At 39.0% G+C, this 20,093-nt stretch overlaps 1 protein-coding gene across 6 annotated transcripts in view; it reads right to left on the reverse strand.

Annotated features, from left to right (window-relative positions):
* The window catches only part of hspa12a (heat shock protein 12A), a 90,282-nt gene that overhangs the window by 16,157 nt on the left and 54,032 nt on the right, over positions 1–20,093 (reverse strand). For all 6 annotated transcript variants that reach the window (XM_069900031.1, XM_069900032.1, XM_069900030.1 and 3 more), the window contains 3 exons: positions 13,446–13,550; positions 12,466–12,582; positions 6,214–6,385 (listed from right to left, as the gene is read on the reverse strand). In XM_069900031.1, coding sequence (XP_069756132.1) covers positions 6,214–6,385; positions 12,466–12,582; positions 13,446–13,550 — 394 coding nt within the window. The remainder of the gene's footprint in view (positions 1–6,213; positions 6,386–12,465; positions 12,583–13,445; positions 13,551–20,093) is intronic.

A 20,093-nucleotide genomic window follows, 5' to 3' on the forward strand; every position in this document is an offset into this window, starting at 1 on the left:
ATGTAGGTTCCTTAAAAACAGAACTACTCTTGAAAGGCCTAATTTATTTATATTAATTCTATTAGAGAATTTGAGTGTGGTTTCTATTCAAAGCACTGAAAGATATGAATGACTCTAGTTTGTTTCTATAATCTGGGTTACATAAAGATGTGATCTTACTGGGGCTAAATTTGTAGTTCAAGGGAATTATATATGTTTTGAATATTATTGGAATTGCCATTCAAAATATTTAGTTCCGATAAATCTCACTGTAATAAATAAAACATTCCTGGCTGGAAAAAATAGACAAGTAGCAACAATAAAATGTCACATGCAGAAAAAAATGAATTTTATGATGATGAAATGGACCTGTAATATTTATTGTGAATGTTATTGATATCAAGATGATTATGTTAACGACATTAATCTAAAAACATTGCTGCAGACAGAATGAGCTGTTATATAACCAAACTTCCTCTTTCAATGTGCCCAATTTTCCCCTGAAAATACTAATTTATACAGGGTTTACATTTTACCTGCATTGGCAATCTACAGCATTTTCTCCTCCTAACTTTATTTCTGAGTCTGGTTAGAGTTGAAAAGTTTTTAAGAGAATGGGAGTAGAGGACATCAATGGACCTGGCTCAATCCAATATTTACATACATCTGCGCCCACCCCCAACCCCCTTCCACCACTGAGCAAGGGTCATTTACTAAGGCTTCTTCAACAGATTCTCCCACAACTCATCATCTCTATCACTTAGAAAGACGTTAGATTACCTCTGTAGAGCACGTCGAAAGAACCAAAGACTTGTTGATCCAAACCAAGGCTTTTATTAACTAAAAGACTGGAGTGTATCGCAAGTAGGTCGACCAGTCCAGAATGACCTGGTCTGGCTAGGAGCAATCCTTTAAGACCTGCCAGGAGGTGTGGCTACACTCTCAGCCAATCACAGTCATACTACACAACCATCTGTACATAGACACATTGGTGAGAGAATCTGTACCGTCACAACCACCACCCTTCATTACACATCACCTACAACATTACACATCAATTGGACTTGAAATGATGTTTTATCATCCCTAGTTCTAAATCTTGGAACACCCTCTCAAACAATCCTGTGGAAATATTCTCACCCTACAGGATGATGTGGTTCAAAAAGGCAGCACCCCAATAATTGCTCGTATAATTAGTGAAGAGGATTGGATACTAGTGTCATCCATGAATTAAAAAATATCAAGAGCTGGTGTTCGCTGATTTCTTCTTTCCCTTGTGTGATGGACATAACTACTACCTGCATTTTTTCCATTCTTTGATATTTTTCTTCCTGACTCTGAAGATTAAATCTATGAACGCCCTCCACATTGGGCCTCAGAATTACAAGAAAATAAGATTTTGCATTAAATTTGAAGGAAATTAGCAACAGATTAATCTCACCTTTAGATGAATTGAATAAAAATGAAACGCTCAAATCGCCACAACAAACCAAAGTCATTATTAATCAATTATTATTAATCAAGCCGAAGTCAAGTTCACATGCACTTAAAATGTCCAATGAAAGGAGTAGTTACTTTAATGAAAAGGTTCATCCATTGGGAACAGAATGGAAATTCAGCCACTGGCAGGTATGTAAAAATATCTTATGCATCCTTGGTATGTGTTCATAATGGCCATTCTTGCAACCCACAACTTCAGAAGCCATAAAATAATGGGGATCATTTTAGTACAATTTTCATTCATGATTCACATGTTTATCACTAAGAATATGCTAGTTCATCCTGAAATATTTTGAAACAAGACTTTTAATTCCTCATTAAAAAATAAATCCACGGAGAGCAAATTGTGAACATGGGATCAAAGTTTAACTGCCAAGTCAAAATTAAGTGCATCTCAGAGATTCCCCTCTCTTGATAATCTCAGTATGGCCTGCAGTGATAAGTCAGTATAATAACTCTACTTTATTGATGGCACCTTGCACTGTATCCATGGATACAGGTGATAGACTTTAGTTTCGGAATAACAGTAGCTTTGTATGAAGGTCAAACTTTGAGAATAGGGACTGCTTCGCTGAATTGCTTCAGTAAAGAACCAAGTTGATCTACTCTTTGAGTGGACATATTTGGCATGTGCTCAAAGCAATTGCAGTATTGTATTTGTATTTTTTCATCCCTTTTTTTTATTCAAAGTCATCCAAATTAGTCAATATCCATTAGTTTCCTGTTTTGTTTCAAATTCTCTTACTTTGTCCTGTCAGCCAAGGACAAACTAAAGCACTGAATAGCTTGTCTTTTACTCAGACAATTGCATTGAAAATGCAACGTAACTGAGAAATAACTTATTAAGGCCAAATAGAATTTCATTTATTTGTCCCCAGCATAAATATTGACAATTTAATTCCTATTTCCCTTTATTCTGCCTAGAATCTGCACTTCCAGATTCTCCCTAACCTACTCTTAAAAGCACATTTGCTCTGATTAATAATTTTAATAGCGTTTTCCAGACACTGCTCCAAAATAAATTCAGCTCTGAGTCCTAAACTTCTTAAACTGTTCTTGAATTTATGACAAGAAAGTGAAAGGTATTGGGATTAATTCAGGTGAGTAAAATAAAATGAATAATGTGTTATAAGTGAAGAAAATCATATAATTTGGTTTCACATCTCGCAGAAGGATAAACGGGAAAATCAAACCTGAAAATGCCCAAACTGGAGAGGCAACTTCAATGACTCAAAAAGTAATTTCACATAGACAGAATAGAAACAAAGATTGGCCAAGCAAACTGTAAATGAACAAAGGCTATTTTTCAAAAAATAGATTGTTCAAAATATAAACAGCAGGACAAAAGAAAGGCCAACCAGATTTCAAAATATCAAAATAAATTAGGAAAAAAATAGCACGGTAGTATTTAGAACATGTAACAGTGCAAGGACAGCAAAGAAAGAGAATGAAGAAAGATAAGTGGGTAAGATCAAAGAAAACACGAATGACCTATTCATGGCTTCTCAACCAATGAAATCAGTACTTTTATGTTTATTTTGTTCAAGTCCTATTTCATTCTAAGTACAGATCAAATTGCCCTATAATCTTTCTGATTGGAATGAATTAGGCACAAAAGAGATATGTTCTTTTATTCTTTAAATAACAGTGATTACTTTCTAAGTATAATTTAACACAAAGATGGAACATTTTTTAAAGTAATTCCCTTCCACGTAAAACAGTTCTTTGATCATCAAAGTATTTCCACTGCACAGGGTGCAAGGCAGTTATTGAGTAACATGTTTGTTTCTGCAATAATCTTTGAAAATGTATCGTATCATGGGCTAAATTAGGCAATCTCCATTTTAATATCTGTATCCATCTGAGGGCATGTGAGAGCGTCTGATTTCATGCTTAGTTTTTAAATTACAAGTGATCATTAATGATTTTAGCAATGGTGAGGGAGGCACTGGGTTGTGGGTGTCTAAAAGCTTTGCTCCCCTGTCCATTGCAAGTACTGAAGCGAGTGACAATTAAACAGTGGTCAATCATCCTAAAGCATGACACTGGCTACTTTACTCCAAAAATCTGTAACTATTAATTGTGCACAGAGTCCTTTGAGGAGGCACGTAGCTTAATGCAGAAATTGATTATTTATGTAAAGTTAAGTAATGCATCTTTCTCACCATGAGATGTATGAGGCAAGCTATCCCTGGTTTTAATCTTTATCTTTCTTTCCCACAGGAAATTTTGATGCAACTTTCTCATCCCTATGGTTCTGGATATCACAACATAAAGGTGGGCTGCTAATTCTGGCCAACAATAAATGCAACCAATACTTGTACAGATGAGTAAATCCTATTTTTGGAGTCCCACAGTTTCTTGCTTCAGAATAACATGAAGAGGGCATATCTCCAGCAGGCAAAACAGTGATGCACAAGCTCCTTGTAGATTTTTGTGCTACTTCTACAAAAGCAAATGTTTCCAAACAAAGGAGTGCATGCAAAATATAACATTACTTTATAAATGAATGATCTTTTAGTAGAGTAGCAAACATTTTCTTCTATTGATTCAGCGATTCTAGATTTCCAAATTTTCAATTAATCTGATTTGTGCAGAATTATTTAATCTGTGACTTATTCTTTCATGTAAATCATAACTGTATTAGTTGCGGCTTTTGTCAGATTACCTTCCAACATTGATTATTTGCAAGAATTTGCTTTACTAACAATTGTGTTAGTAATGAATGAAACATTTTCTGAATGCCTTCACAAGCACAAATAACAAAGCATGCAGGACAACAGAAGTGTTCCTCTATCCAAATTAAAATTTAACATAGTCACGGTAATTTTAATTTGGTCCAAGGCTATTGCAAACTGAGCAATATTCTTCTGTTCCAAAGAATTTTTGTATATTATTTAGAATTAATTGAATGTGAATAGCAATTATTTTTACAACTACAGGTATTGTATAATGAAATAAACATTTCTAAAGGCTGGATCCAAAAATCAATGAGTTGACATTATTGGAATCTTGTTTGCCTTTGATGTACCTCTCAGGATGTGCAGGTAGCCTGCCACTGACAGACTCCCATGTCATCAGGTGAATAAAAATTCAAATTGAATTAAAGTCATAAAATTTCCATAATGCTAGTCTGAGCCCTGGTGTCATCCCAAAAATGTTGGGTGATGGGAGTTATGCCTAGCCAGACCAGATATTATTCTACCAACCAATTTTTAGAACCATGTGTTTCTCCTTTTCTTTTACATTTGTCTCCTGATTTGGTGACCTTTAAAACATCCTAGTTAAAAAGCCAAGGCCAACCGCTGACTCTGTGCATTTTCTATCCATACTAATTGGAAGAGGTTGTTGTGAAATTGAAGATGGAGGAGGAGGAAGGAAAGAATATACAAGAAAACCCATAGATTTTTAGGGTCATGACCTTTATGAAAAAATGTTTTTACATCTGCTGTGTAAAAAGTAGAATGTACAGCAAAATGCCATTAATTCTGTATTCTTGGGACTTTGGTGCTGGAAGACTAGCAGCTATTTTGGAATTATTGGTTAATCCTTCTATCTACTCCTATGCTATGACTTGATAAATACCTTGATTTTACTTTATTTTACATCTTACACAGCAGTTAGGGTAGGTTATTAGTTTGGCACAACATGGTGGGTTGAACAGTCTGTATGGTGCTGTAGGTTCTCAACCTTTTTCTTTCTATTCACATACCACCTTAAGCAATCCCTTACTAATCACAGAGCATCTATAGCATAGGGAATACTTAAAGTGGTTTGTGAGTGGAAAGAAAAAGTTTATTGATTTAAAGGGAGAATAAGATTATGAGAGGCATTCGAATATGAGAGGAATAGATAGGGTGGACAGCCAGCACCTTTAACCCAGAGAGAGATAGGCAAACACCAGAAGACACCTGTACAAGTCAAGGGGAGAAAAGTTTAGTCAGGGGTAGTTTTTTTTTGTTTTTTTTTACACAGAGAGTGGCGGGTGCCTGGAAGGTATTTCTAGGGGTCGTGGTGGAGATTGGCACAATAGGGACATTTGAAAGAGAGGTTACATGAATGCAAGAAAAATAGAGGGTTATGGATGTGAATAAGGGAAGGTTTCATTTGGTGAATAGGTGTGTAGAGGTTGGCATAATATCGTGAGCCAAATGACGTATGCTGTGCTACAGTAGTCTATGTTTTATGTCTAAGATTAATGAGAATGTTACCGCAACTGATGGGCTTGAATTATATGTAGAGGCTAGATAGGCTGGGATTTTTCTCCCTGGAGCATAGGCGATCAGAAAGGACTTTATATAGATTTAGAAAATCATGAGGGGCATAGCTAAGGTAAATAGACATAATGTTTGTTCGCCAGGATAGGTGAATCTAATGCTAGAGGGCATAAATTTAAGATGAGAGGGGAAAGATTTAAAAGGGGCCTGTGAGGAATCATCTTTACATTGAGAGCTATGGGTATATGGAATAAATGCAGAGAAAATGTTAGAAGTGAGGATAATTGTGACATTCCAAAGGCATTCAGACAGTTACTTGGATAGGAAAGATTTAGAGGGATGTGGGCCAAATATAGGCAAAAAGGTCAGCTATATTGCCATGGAAGAGTTGGGCCAAAGTGCAACTTGAAATATGGAAGTCAACGATTAGGAATCTTCTGCTATATTCTATTTTTCCTAATACTGCTTTATATCAAAGAAGAAATGTTTTGATATTTGATCCCTCAGGCAAAGATACCATGTGTTATTCCAGATGCAAGTGTTTCAGTGGGGTTGTATCCATTGACAGCCTCCTTGGCACTGAGGTCAATCATCTGATGAAGGCGGAGTTTCCGGCAATAGATGGAGGCAGCTTCAGGTTCAAGAGCAATAATGAGCTGTTCTGGGCCATCAGGAGAGGCCAGACCTGCCTGTGGGAGAGAAGCAAAGGAAAAAGCATTAGTCCGGTCTAACAGGAACCTAAGATCATGAGGAGGTGATTCAACCCACTCCTAGACCAAATGTAAATGATTGCAGAAGCAGGAAAACTGAAATAGAAACACAAAATGCCATAAATGCACAGCAGGGCAAACAGAGCATATTACGGGTAATATTTTAGTGGTCCAATTCTTTTTTTAAGTTCAAGTTTATCATCATCTGACTATGCATATACAACCAGATGAAACAGCATTTCTCTGGACCACTGCCGTACACTGCCAGAACACTGTAGTTCAATCCTTTTAATTCCAACGAGCCAAACAAGATATCCTGACGTCGACTCTCAGTGCCATCACTTCCATTTTATGGCACTGAATTATGAATTATCCTTCCTAATTTTAAGCATTTTCCTTTCTAAGTATTTATCCCACTCTTGAATAACAGAACAGAATTATGAAGATCATAAGTACTGAACCCTCTCTTGTCATAATGTTTGCTGTGAAGCAGCATTTGATCAATAACTCATGTGAATGGTCTTTCCACCTCCATCGGTGTGTAATTTTCACTACTGGTCAGTGTGTGGGCTACGCTAAGCATTAAACTTCTCATACATACTTCAAACATCAGAGTGAATCACTACCCACCTCCACATTGAATACATCGCAAGCAAGTTTTAGCACTCCACCCGTGCCATAATGCACTAACAATAATTTGCTGCTGAGATATTAGAATCATCGAGACATGCAGCATGGAAACAGGCCTGTTGGCTCACTTGCCCAAACTGACCAAAATGTCCCACCCACACTAGTCCCACTGCCTATGTTTGGCCTATCCTATCCTATCCTATCCGGTTTGGCATAAAAATAAACCAAAAAAGGTGACTCAACCGTGGATAACAAGGGAAATTAGAGACAGCATTAGGTCCAAAGAGAGAGCATATCAATTGGCCAAAAAAAGTACCACAACCGAAGACTGGGAGCAGTTCAAGATGCACCAAAGGAGGACAAAGGGATTAATCAAGAGAGCAAAAATAAATTACGAAAGTAAGCTTGTGGCAAATATAAAAACCGACTGCAAAAGCTTTTATAAATATGTCAAGAGGAAAAGATTGGTGAAATCCAGAGTAGGTCCTTTGCAGTCGGAATCAGGGGAATATATAATGGGGAATAAGGAAATGGCAGACCAATTAAATTCTTACTTTAGTTCTGTTTTTACAAGAGAGGATACAAATAACCTCCCAAGGATGTTGGGAAACATAGAGACTAAAGCAAGGGAGGAACTGAAAGAAATCAGTATCTCTAAGGACATGGTCTTGGGGAAATTGATGGGATTGAAGGCAGATAAATCCCAAGGGCCTGATAATCTACATCCTAGAGTACTTAAGGAAGTGGCCATTCAGATAGCAGATGCTTTAAGAATTATTTTCCAGAGCTCGATAGACTCAGGATCAGTACCCATGGATTGGAGGGTAGCTAATGTTACCCCACTATTTAAAAAAGGGGGTAGAGAAAAAGCGAGGAATTATAGGCCGGTGAGCCTTACATTATTAAGGATCCATTATTAAGGATGTAATAGCGGAGCATATGACTAGCAGAGAAGGGATCAGACAGAGTCAACATGGATTTACAAAAGGTAAATCGTGCTTGACAAATCTATTGGAATTCTTTGAGATGGTGACAGATAAAATAGATGGGGGAGAGCCAGTGGATGTGGTGTACCTGGACTTCAAAAAGGCCTTCGATAAGGTCCCGCATAAACGACTGGCTTACAAAATCAAGGCTCATGGGATTGGGGGCAAAGTATTGATGTGGATTGAGAACTGGCTGGCAGGTAGAAGACAGAGAGTTGGGATAAATGGCTCATTTTCTGAGTGGTAGGCGGTGACCAGTGGGGTGCCACAGGGATCTGTACTGGGACCCCAGCTGTTCACAATTTACATTAATGATCTGGATGAGGGGATTGGATGTAATATCTCCAAATATCTCCAGATGACACTAAGCTAGAAGTCAGGAAGCTCCAGTGTGATTTGGATAAATTGAGGGACTGGGCAGATACATGGCAAATGCACTACAATGTGAGGTTATCCACTTTGGTAATACAAACCGGAGGGCAGATTACTATTTGAATGGCAATAGATTAAGAGATGGGGAAGTGCAGAGAGACCTAGGGGTACTTGTACACCAGTCTCTGAAGGCGAGCATGCAGGTACAGCAGGCGGTTAAAAAGGCAAATGGTATGTTGGCCTTCATATCAAGAGGGTTTGAGTCTAGGAACAAGGATACCTTACTGCAGCTGAACAGGGCCTTGGTGAGACCCCACCTGGAGTATTGTGTGCAGTTTTGGTCACCTTATCTAAGGAAGGATGTTCTTGCAATGGAGGGAGTGCAGAGGCGATTCACCAGGCTGATACCTGGAATGGCAGGAATGACTTATGAGGAAAGATTGTGCAAATTGGGATTGTACTCGCTGGAGTTTAGAAGATTGAGAGGGGATCTCATAGAGACATATAAAATTCTGGCAGGACTGGACAGAGTGGATGCAGATGGGATGTTTCCAATGATGGGAAAATCCAGAACCCGGGGCCATGGTTTGAGGATAATAGGCAAATCATTTAGGACCGAGATGGGAGGAATTTCTTTACCCAGAGGGTGGTGAATCTGTGGAATTCATTGCCACAGAGGACAGTAGAGGCAGGTTCATTAAATATATTTAAGAGGGAATTAGATCTATTTCTTCAGTATAAGGGTATTAAAGGTTACGGAGAGAAGGCGGGGACGGGGTACTGAACTTTAAGATCTCGTTGAATGGTGGAGCAGGCTCGAAGGGTCGAGTGACCTACTCCTGCTCCCTATCTTCTATGTTTCTACGTTTCTATGTTTCTAAGTCCCCGTCCATTGTTCTCTGAAATATTGCAATAGAATCTGCCTCAACTGCCCCACCAACCCGTTCCATACACTCTCACCCTCTGCTTAAAAAAAAATACTGCTCAGGTTCTTGTTAAATCTCTCCCCTTCATCTTAAACCTATATTTTCGGGTTACTGTTTTTCCTTTTCTGTGCAAAAGACTTCTTGTATTCACCTAATCCATTCCTCTCATGATTTTGTAGACCTCCGTGAGATCACCCTCCTCCTCCTGCGCTCCAAGGAATAAAGGCTTAGCCTGCTCTGCCTTTCTTTATTGATCAGGTCCCCACATCCTGGCAACGTACTTGTAAATCTTGTCTGCTCCGCTATCTCACCTTGGATCCCATGCAACCTAATCTTCCAGAGCAGCCCACTGTGAAGAGCCTTATCAAATGCCTTGCTGATACCACATCCACAACAATGCTCTCGTCAATCTTCTTGCAGAGATTTTTTTAAATTTGATGGTCGCAACCTCTTTCTTTAATAGCTGCTGAGCTAGTGTCAGCACTGCACTAAGGTCTGTAGTAAGTTGAGCATAGAATTGGATTTTATTGTATACACATTGAAGACGTTTTTTCCAATTCATTCTCAAATCACTCAACCATAATAAATGGCACACACTTCCCCTTTGCTCATTCTAGAGGATGGCACATTTTATTTCACATCATATTCACAAGGCCTGACAGAGTTTGTTCACAATTTAAAGTGCTTCTGGCTAACTTCACCTTACATCTGATTATACAAATCTCTTTTCATGACACAGCAGTGTGCAGCTGTGCCATTGTTCACACTGGTGTCTTGATTATTAATATTTACACTAATCTGTAAATTACTATTTTCCTTTTAATCACAGAGTTAACTCGGATGGTTGGCCTCTCAGGTAACTCTGTTTCCCTCCTTACAAATGCTCCCTGATCTGCTAAGAAGTTCAGTATTTTCTATTTTAATTTAAAAGGAAGACTATCCTGCCTTCACAATGAATTGTAGCCCTTTCATTCTAGTGAAGCATAGCTTGACTTTCAGATAATACATTCTCAAAAGTAAACCTTGATATCTAAATTGGATTTGATCCCATAAATGTATAAATTCTATGGCACTTCACAAATAAAATTCCACATTTCACATTTCCTGTGCCAAAGTTGACCTCTCATTTGCAACTTTTATCAACTGCAGACCCAAATTTGATTGAAGTATTAGGGCCCCTAAGTGGTTTTGTTCATCTTTTCTATTTCCTGTCTTGATTCTTTTACTCTTGGATCTGTCGCACCAGCTCCCCCAGTTGTTATTTTAAGCAACACCTGGCTTCATTTTTTCTACCAATGTTCTTTCACAGATTTTCACATTCCTTCATAACTTACTGAAGGGAAAAAGTTTCAGTCACCACAAGGGTGTTAATCTGGCAGAACAACTCTTGCAGATGTTATCTGACCCCCAGCAATTTCCATTTTATTAAAATAATTGAAGAACATTCTTAATCTAGTATTGTGTGGATGAAAACTTGCAATCTGTTAGGTTAGCAAGATAGACAGGGCATAACATAGGCAAAACCGGATTAACTGGCAGCAGTAAATAAAACACCTTTTTGAAAATCTAGTAGTCCTGAACTGTATTATGCTGCACGCTTATTAAAATTGAACTCGTGTTTCCTTGTCCTCTGTCTTTGTCACTCAGCACTCAGAACTGGTTGAGCTGCAACCATTATGTAAATAATGTACCCTTCATATCCCCTCTGAACCTTCTGCCTCCTACTTTACGCTTACGTCTTCTTGTTTTTGAATCCACACTGTGAAAAATATATACAGTGAAATCCCCATTATCTGGAATTCAATCAACTGGAAATTCAAACAAAAAAACAAGGAATAAATGAATAATTATAACATACAAGACTGGGCAGATGGACTCCACTGAAGAATGGAACATAGGAACATAGGAAGTAGGAACAGGAGTAGGCCAAAAATGGCCCATCGAGCCTGCTCCGCCATTCAATACGATCATGGCTGATCTAATTTATGACCTAACTCCACCTACCTGCCTTCTCCTCATATCCCCTAATTCTTCTATCGTGTAAAAATTTATCTAACCAAATTTTAAACAGGTTTAATGAGGCAGCCTCAACCACTTCCCTGGTTAGAGAATGCTGAAACTTCATTGGACGTGCACCCCGCTGAATTAGCAATGCCCCTCAATGCACATACGTTCTTTTTGCTATCACCACTTGCGTGGAGGTGGGTCGGCTTGTCAGTGTAACAAAGGTGCACCGAGGATCTGACCAAGACACTTACGTGGAGGTGAGTCTGGCTGTACCAAGAGTCTGATTGGGACATCAGGATGAAGAGCAGGTTGATGCTGGGGTGACTCTTCCATAGTGTCTCCTTATCCCTGCCTAGTAAGAGTCTTTATTTTTGATAGTATTTAGTAATTGAATAAGGTTTTATCTGTAAACCTGGGGGAGGAGGGGTTAATTTTGACACCGGCATGGTTAATGTAATGGCTGGCTAGCACAACTCTATTACAGCGCCAGTGATCAGGGTTCGAATTTAAATTTAAATTTTGTAAGTTATGGGAATTACTTGATTAAAGTGAACTTCATAATTAAAGACTATAACTTTACAAATTTTGCACTGTCTTTTGTCTTTTAAACATTATATTCTTAATGCAGGTGTATTAGTTCGGCATTGGAAGAGCGAGTCTCTGTCAACTGGAAGATTCACACATCGCACATCTGTGATCCCTGTAGGTGCCAGATATTGGGGATTTTACTGTATCTGCCATGTTAATGCCTCTCATATTCTTATACAGTATACTTTTCTCAAGTCACAATTTAGTTCTTCCAGTACTTCTATGTATTGCATTGGACCCTAGCATTTGCAGATACTTTTCTTGTTTTGCACCACTTAGTCTCTTTTGCTCTAAAGTTAACAACTGCAACCTATCCTATCTATCCCCATAATTAAATTTCTTGAGTCCAGTCAATGTGGTGGTAAATTTGCTCTACACTCTCCTCAGTGCAACTGCTTCCTTTCTAAAGTGAGACAACCAAAACTGGACTCAAAGTGGAGTTAATCTTTTAGAAAGTTGCAATAATTCAATCTATGCTGTAACATCTCTGTGAGTCTTACTGAATCATTTGTGACATTATGCCTTGAGGCTTACACTGCTTATAACTTACTTTATAGGCTGCATGCCTCATGAATTGCTTTGCAGGTTGTTTCCATATAGCTGGCACTGTAATGACCCATCTGACCTCCGAGCTCCCAAATTGTGAACCAGCCTGATCACTCAGCTCCTGAAAATAGAATGGTGTCAGTGATAGCTTTCCTGCATTTTATTTGCTTGAAATTTCAGTTATTTGTTTTAAGTATTGCCACTCTTAAAGTATGTCTATCATTTTTATAGGACAATTTTGATATTTTCAAAATATATGAATGAGAGAGAGAGAGAGAGAGAGAGAGAGAGAGAGAGAGAGTGAGAGAGAGTGTGTGTGAGAGAGTGTGAGAGAGAGAGAGTGAGAGAGAGAGAGTGTGTGTGTGTGTGAGAGAGAGAAAGAGAGAGCTGAGGGGAGGGGGAGAGAGAGAGAGAGAGTGTGAGAGAGAGAGAGTGTGTGTGTGATAGAGAGAGAGAGAGAGAGAGAGAGCTGAGGGGAGGGGGAGAGAGAGAGAGAGAGGGAGAGAGAGAGTTATTACTTTATTTGAGGTATCTGTTTAATATACTGGAAACTCCAGCAATTTGAAACACCATTTTTGCCATCAGCTCTTGAATCCATTTCCTTTGGCAAATGGCAATGTAGGGGTTGAAGAATTATGAAGATGAAAGAGTGAAGATATGGATATTTGTGAGGGTCAGTATGTCTGTTGAAACCATGAAATCAAAACCAAAGCTTTACTAGCAAATGTTACATTACCCAGATCTTTTCAGAACTCAAAATCACTCCAGAGCCTTGAGAGAAAGCACTTATTCACAAGAGGTATCAGATTTCTTAGCTACTGAATCTTTATGTCTTTTGAATCAAGCTGTAAAACCTATATTATTTTGCTTCCATTATTAACCAGCACAGTACTAAACAATATAAATTTCAATATATATGTGATTAAAACCCTTCCATTAAGGAAATTACTTTATTTAAGTCTTTTTTTTTTGTTTTCAACACACCTGTATGGCATGGTCTTTAAAGAACATTAGCGCACAAGCAAAAATTTCGATAGCTTTGACCTTTTTCCCATTGGCGGCTTCCAGTTCTGTCTCAATTGTGAGATCCTAGGTGACAGAAAAAGAAGTAACTGTTTCACACTATAGTAGTTCCATAGAGGAATAATTGACCAAGCTTTGATGGAGATGTAACTCTAGTTAGGCACACATAGCATACTCCAAATCAAGGCAGGGCTCTAAAAAGCAATTCCTTTTTGAAGATAACTTATTGTCCTGCAATCAAATAGCTACACTGACATCTTTTTGAGTGTTAATTTTGCTGAACAATGTTTCAATACAGCTCTTGAGAAGAATAATGTTCCTCGGACATTACAGAAAATGTATCCATACTTCTACAAAGTGTTCTTCTCAACCCTGACCCTGTACAAACTATTCAAAAAGGCTTAAGGGCAATTTTCTATCTTTTACAGACAGAGAATGAGTTGGCAGAATAAACTGTGTGACTATAATATATCCTGCCCCATTTTAAATTCTATTAAGATGGAGAACCATAAAATTAGTCTTGAATATAAGTCAAGGAATGGGAATTCTGAGAGTGCGGTGGAGCATGAGATGTGGGAGTTATAAATATTCTTTGTGTGGTGAAGTAGAGGACTTTATTTCAGCACTGCGGCATCCATAACATGGGCTGGGTTAACATGCTCGGCTATAGTTACCATTTGATATCATAGAGATGAGGTACATGTGTCAATCCCCACTTATCTGAACCTGCTGGATCACAAAAAAAGATCCAGTTCAAATAGTGAAGGATAAGAGTGGAATAGTAAGTTTTTGGAATTTACTTTATCAGCTCAGCAGGCCATCCCATGGCTTAATTTTGCTCCCCTAGTTCTTTTTAATCACTCTTTCTTATTTGGCTAAACTCTGGGATTGAGGGTGATTTGGGTGGTTTTACAGATTCCGGGATTGCCAATGAGGTATCAATTTGTTCCGTAGATGGAGCAGCAGATGTCTGGTGGGAGGTTAAGGCTTTAGTATATGACCGTGTGAGGAACGATTGCTTGGATATAGTACAACCATCATTTTGTTGCCCAAAAACCATCCTTGTCTTGTGGAAGGATTAACAAGCCTTGGGCATTCCTTGTGTGAATGCCTTATTGTCCACAAGGTAACAAGAGGCATAGATTGCAAGGCAAACAGGCTTTCTCCTCTGAGATTGGGTGAGACAAGAATAGAGGACATGTGTCAAAGGTGAAATGTTTAAGGAGAACATTAAGGGGGAACATCTTTCCTCAGAAGTTGGTACCTTTGCTGAACGAGCTGCCAGTGGAGGCAGTGAATGCAACAATTAAGAGAACATTGGAAGGGATATGGACAGTTATGGTCCAGGTGCAGACCAATGGGAAGAAGCAGAATAAATAGTTCAGCAGGGACTAGATGGACTGAAGGGCCTGTTTCTTTGGTGCGGTGTTCTATTGTTGCAATAAAAGCTGATTTTTAATCTGTTTCTGTACTTTACCCAATACCACATGAGACTCACATGGGAGATATTTTAGTTAATGGATTGAACCACAGTTCAAAGGTTGTTATGTTAGTAAAAAGTGACTCCATAATTTTCCACTTGTTACAAAACTCTGCATTATTTTTGCAGCTCGCTATTAACTTTCTTTTTTTCAGTTTCATCCACTGTAAGCTTCTTTGCAAAATGAAAACTTAATTGATTGCAAGAATGTGTTAATAGAAAGCCTTATGGTAACCTGTAATCACATGGGAATTCAAAGATCCTAGGCTTCTGTCTAAACTCTAAACCCAGTTTCAAACAGTTGCTTGCTAGGTTCAGAATTACTGGCTCTCCATGTAATGATTGGCCAACTATTCCTTCAGCTATTTCTTGTTGCTGTGTTAAAGTAATTTATCAGTTTCCGTGCAGTATTTTTAAGCATGATATCATTTTTCTTGTGTTCCCCAAGATTTGTCAGTGCTCCATCACCTTCTCATCGAATCTTCATTAAGAGTATTGCTCTTTCACATATCACGTCGTCTCACCCTGTCATCTCCTCTAACATTCACATTATTTGTTGCTCAAGAGAAACTTCCATTCATTCAAGGTTGAAGCTGAATAGGATGAGCTTAGGTTACGCTTGTCAAGTTCTCCATTGTAGCCCATCTTGCTAGTCCTATTATCATACTCCCATTCAACCCTGACACACTCACCTTGGTGGACATGGTTATTTAATGATATGTTGATACATCCATTTCATTCCACTGTGGTGTATTTTACTATAGTACATTCCCACCAGTCTACATGAAAAGCTTAGAGAAAAGAACTCAAACATTTGCAAAGGGAGAATCATCAATGTCCTTCAACAATGCAGGAGAAAAACATACCCTATCCTATCCTCAATGTAATGTCTTTACAATGAAATATCTTTACAAATATATTTAGTAACATACAGCAAAAGAGGTGGCAACTTATTTGTAAGCAGCAATATGTAACCAATGAAAAACACTTGTTACAAACTGCTTATTCCAGTCAGTGTCATTATTCCAAAGCAAGAATATCACATGATTCTTTTATCCAATAGGATCACAGTATGTCCACCCCCACAGAGTTGAACATATCTGAATGTGAATGGTGATCAATACCATACCCATACCTAATCATTTGCAGAAACAGTGACTGCCTGACAGAACCATGGTGATTGGCTGCCAGGACCAATTGCACTTGTCTCAGTGTTGGATAGCTTTGTGTGCTCCACCTACTGACCATCTGGTTTTGGTACAGAAATTCATCATCAATGGAAGCCTAAGTCCATCTCATGAGCCAATCCTCTCCCAGTGTTTTTGCAGATGGCTAATGCAAGAAACAAACTAAAAATTGTTGCGATTCTTCATAAATGAGGTAAGGTGTGGAGTGGTGATCAATTCAAGATGAGCACGCTGTTGCTATGGCATCTGGGTTACACAGTGAACTCAGAAAATTCCTGATCAATGTCGATGTTTGTTCTGCTGCATTCATCTCAATAGAAAAGGCATTCAGCCCCTACTATACTACCACTCCCCCTCCTCCTCCTCCCCTATCCATCACCCTCATTCGCATTAGGACCACTTTGCGTTCAATACATATATCAAGTCAGGTCGAGTCAAGTTTATTGTTATCTGATTATACAAGTGCAACCTGACAAAACAGCATTCTCCAGTCCTCGGTGTAAAACATGCAAGCAGACACAGCGCACATAATACTATATAATACGTATGCAGGACAAATATTTGATCTATGCAAATAAATAAATTTTATTTTGTACAATTGAAAATCTTGGTTGGTTAGTGGGAGCAGTTCCTTTGGTCGTTCAGCATTCTCACTGCCATGGGAAGAAACTTTTCCTCAGCCTGGTGGAGCTGGCTCTGACATTCCTGTATCTCTTCCCAGTTGGAGCAGCTGAAAGATGCTGTGTGCAGGGTGGAAGGAGTCCTCAATGATTTTGCACACCCCCTTCAAACAACGATCCCAGTAGATCACATTGATGGAGGAGGGGGAGGGAGACTCCAGTGAGCCTCCCTTCTACTCATAGTGTTGTGGATTGACCTCCGATCTATTTCTCTACAGCAACTGTACCACACTGTGATGTAGCTGGCCAGGACGCTCTCGATAGAGCTCCTATAGAAGACTGATAGAATGGTGGCCTGCTTCAGTCTTCTCAGGAAATTCAGTACTGTTGCGCCTTCCTGAAAAGTGACACGATAGGGTCATTAGTTAAGTGAACTCCAAGGAACTTGGTGCTCTCCACTCCCTCTCTACTTGAGCTATTGACCTGGTCCTCCTGGAAAGTCCATGATCATCTCCTTTGTCTTGTCCACATTGAGACTCAGGTTGTTACTCTTGCATAATTTCACAAGATTTTCCACCTCTTCTCTGTAGCGTGATTCATCGTTAGTGTTGATGAGGACAACTTGATGACACTGATGGAGCTGGATCTGGTGATGCAGTCAAAGGTCAGTATCATGAACAGGAATGGGCGGAGCACACAGCCCTGAGGTGCACCAGTGCTCAGGGTGATGGTCCTCGATATTCTGCTCTGACCCAGACAGACTGTGGTCTTTTCATTAGGAAGTCCAGGATCCAGCTACAAAGAGGTGTGTTGAGTTCCAGTGAGAACAGCTTCTCCACCAGCCTCTAGGGAATGATCGTGTTAATGCTGAGCTGGAATTAATGAACATATGGGGCGTTGTTCTTCATGTGGGCCAGGACGGAGTGAAGCGACAAGGCTATAGCATCATCTGGGGAACGGCTTCTACTTTAGGCGAATTGAAACTAATCCAGCATCTCTGGGAGGTGTGCTTTAATATAATATGTGATTTAAGAAAGGATTTAAAATTTATAGTAGACTGTGATATCTTTCACACTGTTTTGCATAAGACTGTCATTCGGCAAAAAGCTATTTCAGAAGTTTAAAGTGGCCTGCTCTATTATAATACAACAAATGTAAATTCCTAATGCTTGAATAGACATCTTTCAAATGGGTTAATTTCAGTCTGTAGTAATTTGGAAAATAAGATGGATCAACCAAATCGCCAGGGCAGTATCTTTGATCTCCACCCTAATTACAACTATGGAGGAAATAAGAGGTTGTCTACCATTATATTAGGCTTCAGACTGGAACTGGGAAGCCCTCTATAATAGTAATAGAGGTTATTTTTAAATCAGTCAAGGATTCAGATTTTCTTTGAGCCCAGTTGGTTCTGAATGGGCCAAAAATAAGGCTTAAGTAAAGAAGCCAATTGATCATCAAAACATATGCATTCCTTTTTAATTTAAAGCTGCCTTGTATTAAGCATGATTATATAGATGTCTAGTTCATTCCAAATTGCAGACTGTACTTGCTGCAAAACAAATGCCAGAATCTTGTTTAGATTTAGAGACCATTTCTTAGAAATGGTCAGGATTCCAACTACCAATCTATGTATGTGGAGGCCCAAAACTAACTTGCTTGGATTGGCAATTCCATCTTTTATTGAGGGGCGGGGACCAAACAGAGTTTGGTGGAGTGGTTCAGAATAGGATTGTTATTAGGGTCCAGTTATTATTAAACAGCCAATTTTAGATCCAGACTTTGGTACATTCTGTAGAAGCTAGGCAATATTCCAGAAAATGCAGGATCAAGTCTTGGAGTTCTACAGCAAACACGGGCCTTTCTGCCCAACTTGTCCATGTCAACCTAGCTAGCCCTAGTCCTGCTCAACTTTTCCTCTCCATGCATCTATGTAAACATTAATAATTTTCCCACCTCTACCACTTCCTCTGGCAGCTTGTTCCATATACCCATCACCCTCTGTGTGAATAAGGTACCCCAGGTTCCTTTTAAATCTTTCTCCTCTCACCTTAAATTTATGCCTCCTAGTTTTAGATTCCTCACATGATTTTATAAACCTCTGTAAGGTCCTTCTTTAGCTTCCTTTGCTCCAGGGAAAAAACGTTGCAGTCTAACCAGCCTCAACATATAATTCAAGCTTCCAAGTGCTGGTAACATTCTTGTGAATCTTTTCTGTAGTTGCTACAGCTGAATGACCAGAACTACACACAATACTCGAAGTGCAGTCTCACCACAGCCTTGTACTGTTGTAACATGATGCCCATGCTCCTATACCCAGTGCCTTATTTGATGAAGGCAAGTTTGCATTACACCTTCTGCACTACCTTGTCTACCTGCATTGCCACTTTCCAAAAACTGTTTACTGTACCTCAGGTTTCCCTATCCCTCAATGCTGCCCTGGGCTCCACCATCCACTGTGTAAGTCCTGTCCTGCTTTAACCGACCAAAATGTAAGACCTTGCACTTGTCCAAGTTAAATTCCATTGTGCAGACTTGAATCTTAGTTTTTGACTGATTTTCTTATTTTTGTACGGGGCTTTCAATTAAAGAAAAACAGATTTATATCTTGTACAGAAAAACATGGGACAAGAGTGGCCCATCCAAAATCTTAAAGCCTACTCCACATTCAAGAAGATCATCATTTAATTCCATATCCCTTAAGACCATGTGTGCTGGTCAAATTGTCTTTCCTGGTGAGACTAACTATATTGAAGGTTCAGTTTGTCTAAATACTGGAGAGAAACTTTCATTCGCAGAACCATGGCACAGAGGCAGAGAAGAGCATCCACCTTCAATAGGATGGAAACTGCCATCAGCTATCAGTAGTGATCTGTATTACTGCATATCTCTCCAATAAACAGAAGTGCCCAAGGTAATAACACATTCAATTTTCAAATGGCCATTCTTCATTTATAAAGGAAAATCCTAACAATGTTACCAAGCTGATATTCTACGTGTACCTTCTTGAAATAGTTTGTGTAAGAATCATTTATATACCTTTTTTACATCAGCTCAACTGTTCCATCACCCTCAGGGCTGGCATCCTGTCTTCCACTTGTGTAAATTTAAAGTCATCTAAATCTCTCCTGTCTGCATCCTGACTTTATATCCATTATATCTACAATGCATCTCATTTGAGCTATTTTTAAGTTCCCTCACTTGTTTTCAAATCCCCCCTCATTATTCAACAACTTCAGGGGCATGCGCAGGAATTTAAATTTTAAATTTTACTGCTTATGGAGGGGAACTCTGCACAGATGTGTTATTGAGGAGCTGTGAT

Source organism: Narcine bancroftii, chromosome 10, assembly GCF_036971445.1.
Source record: "Narcine bancroftii isolate sNarBan1 chromosome 10, sNarBan1.hap1, whole genome shotgun sequence".
Lineage (NCBI taxonomy): Eukaryota > Metazoa > Chordata > Chondrichthyes > Torpediniformes > Narcinidae > Narcine > Narcine bancroftii.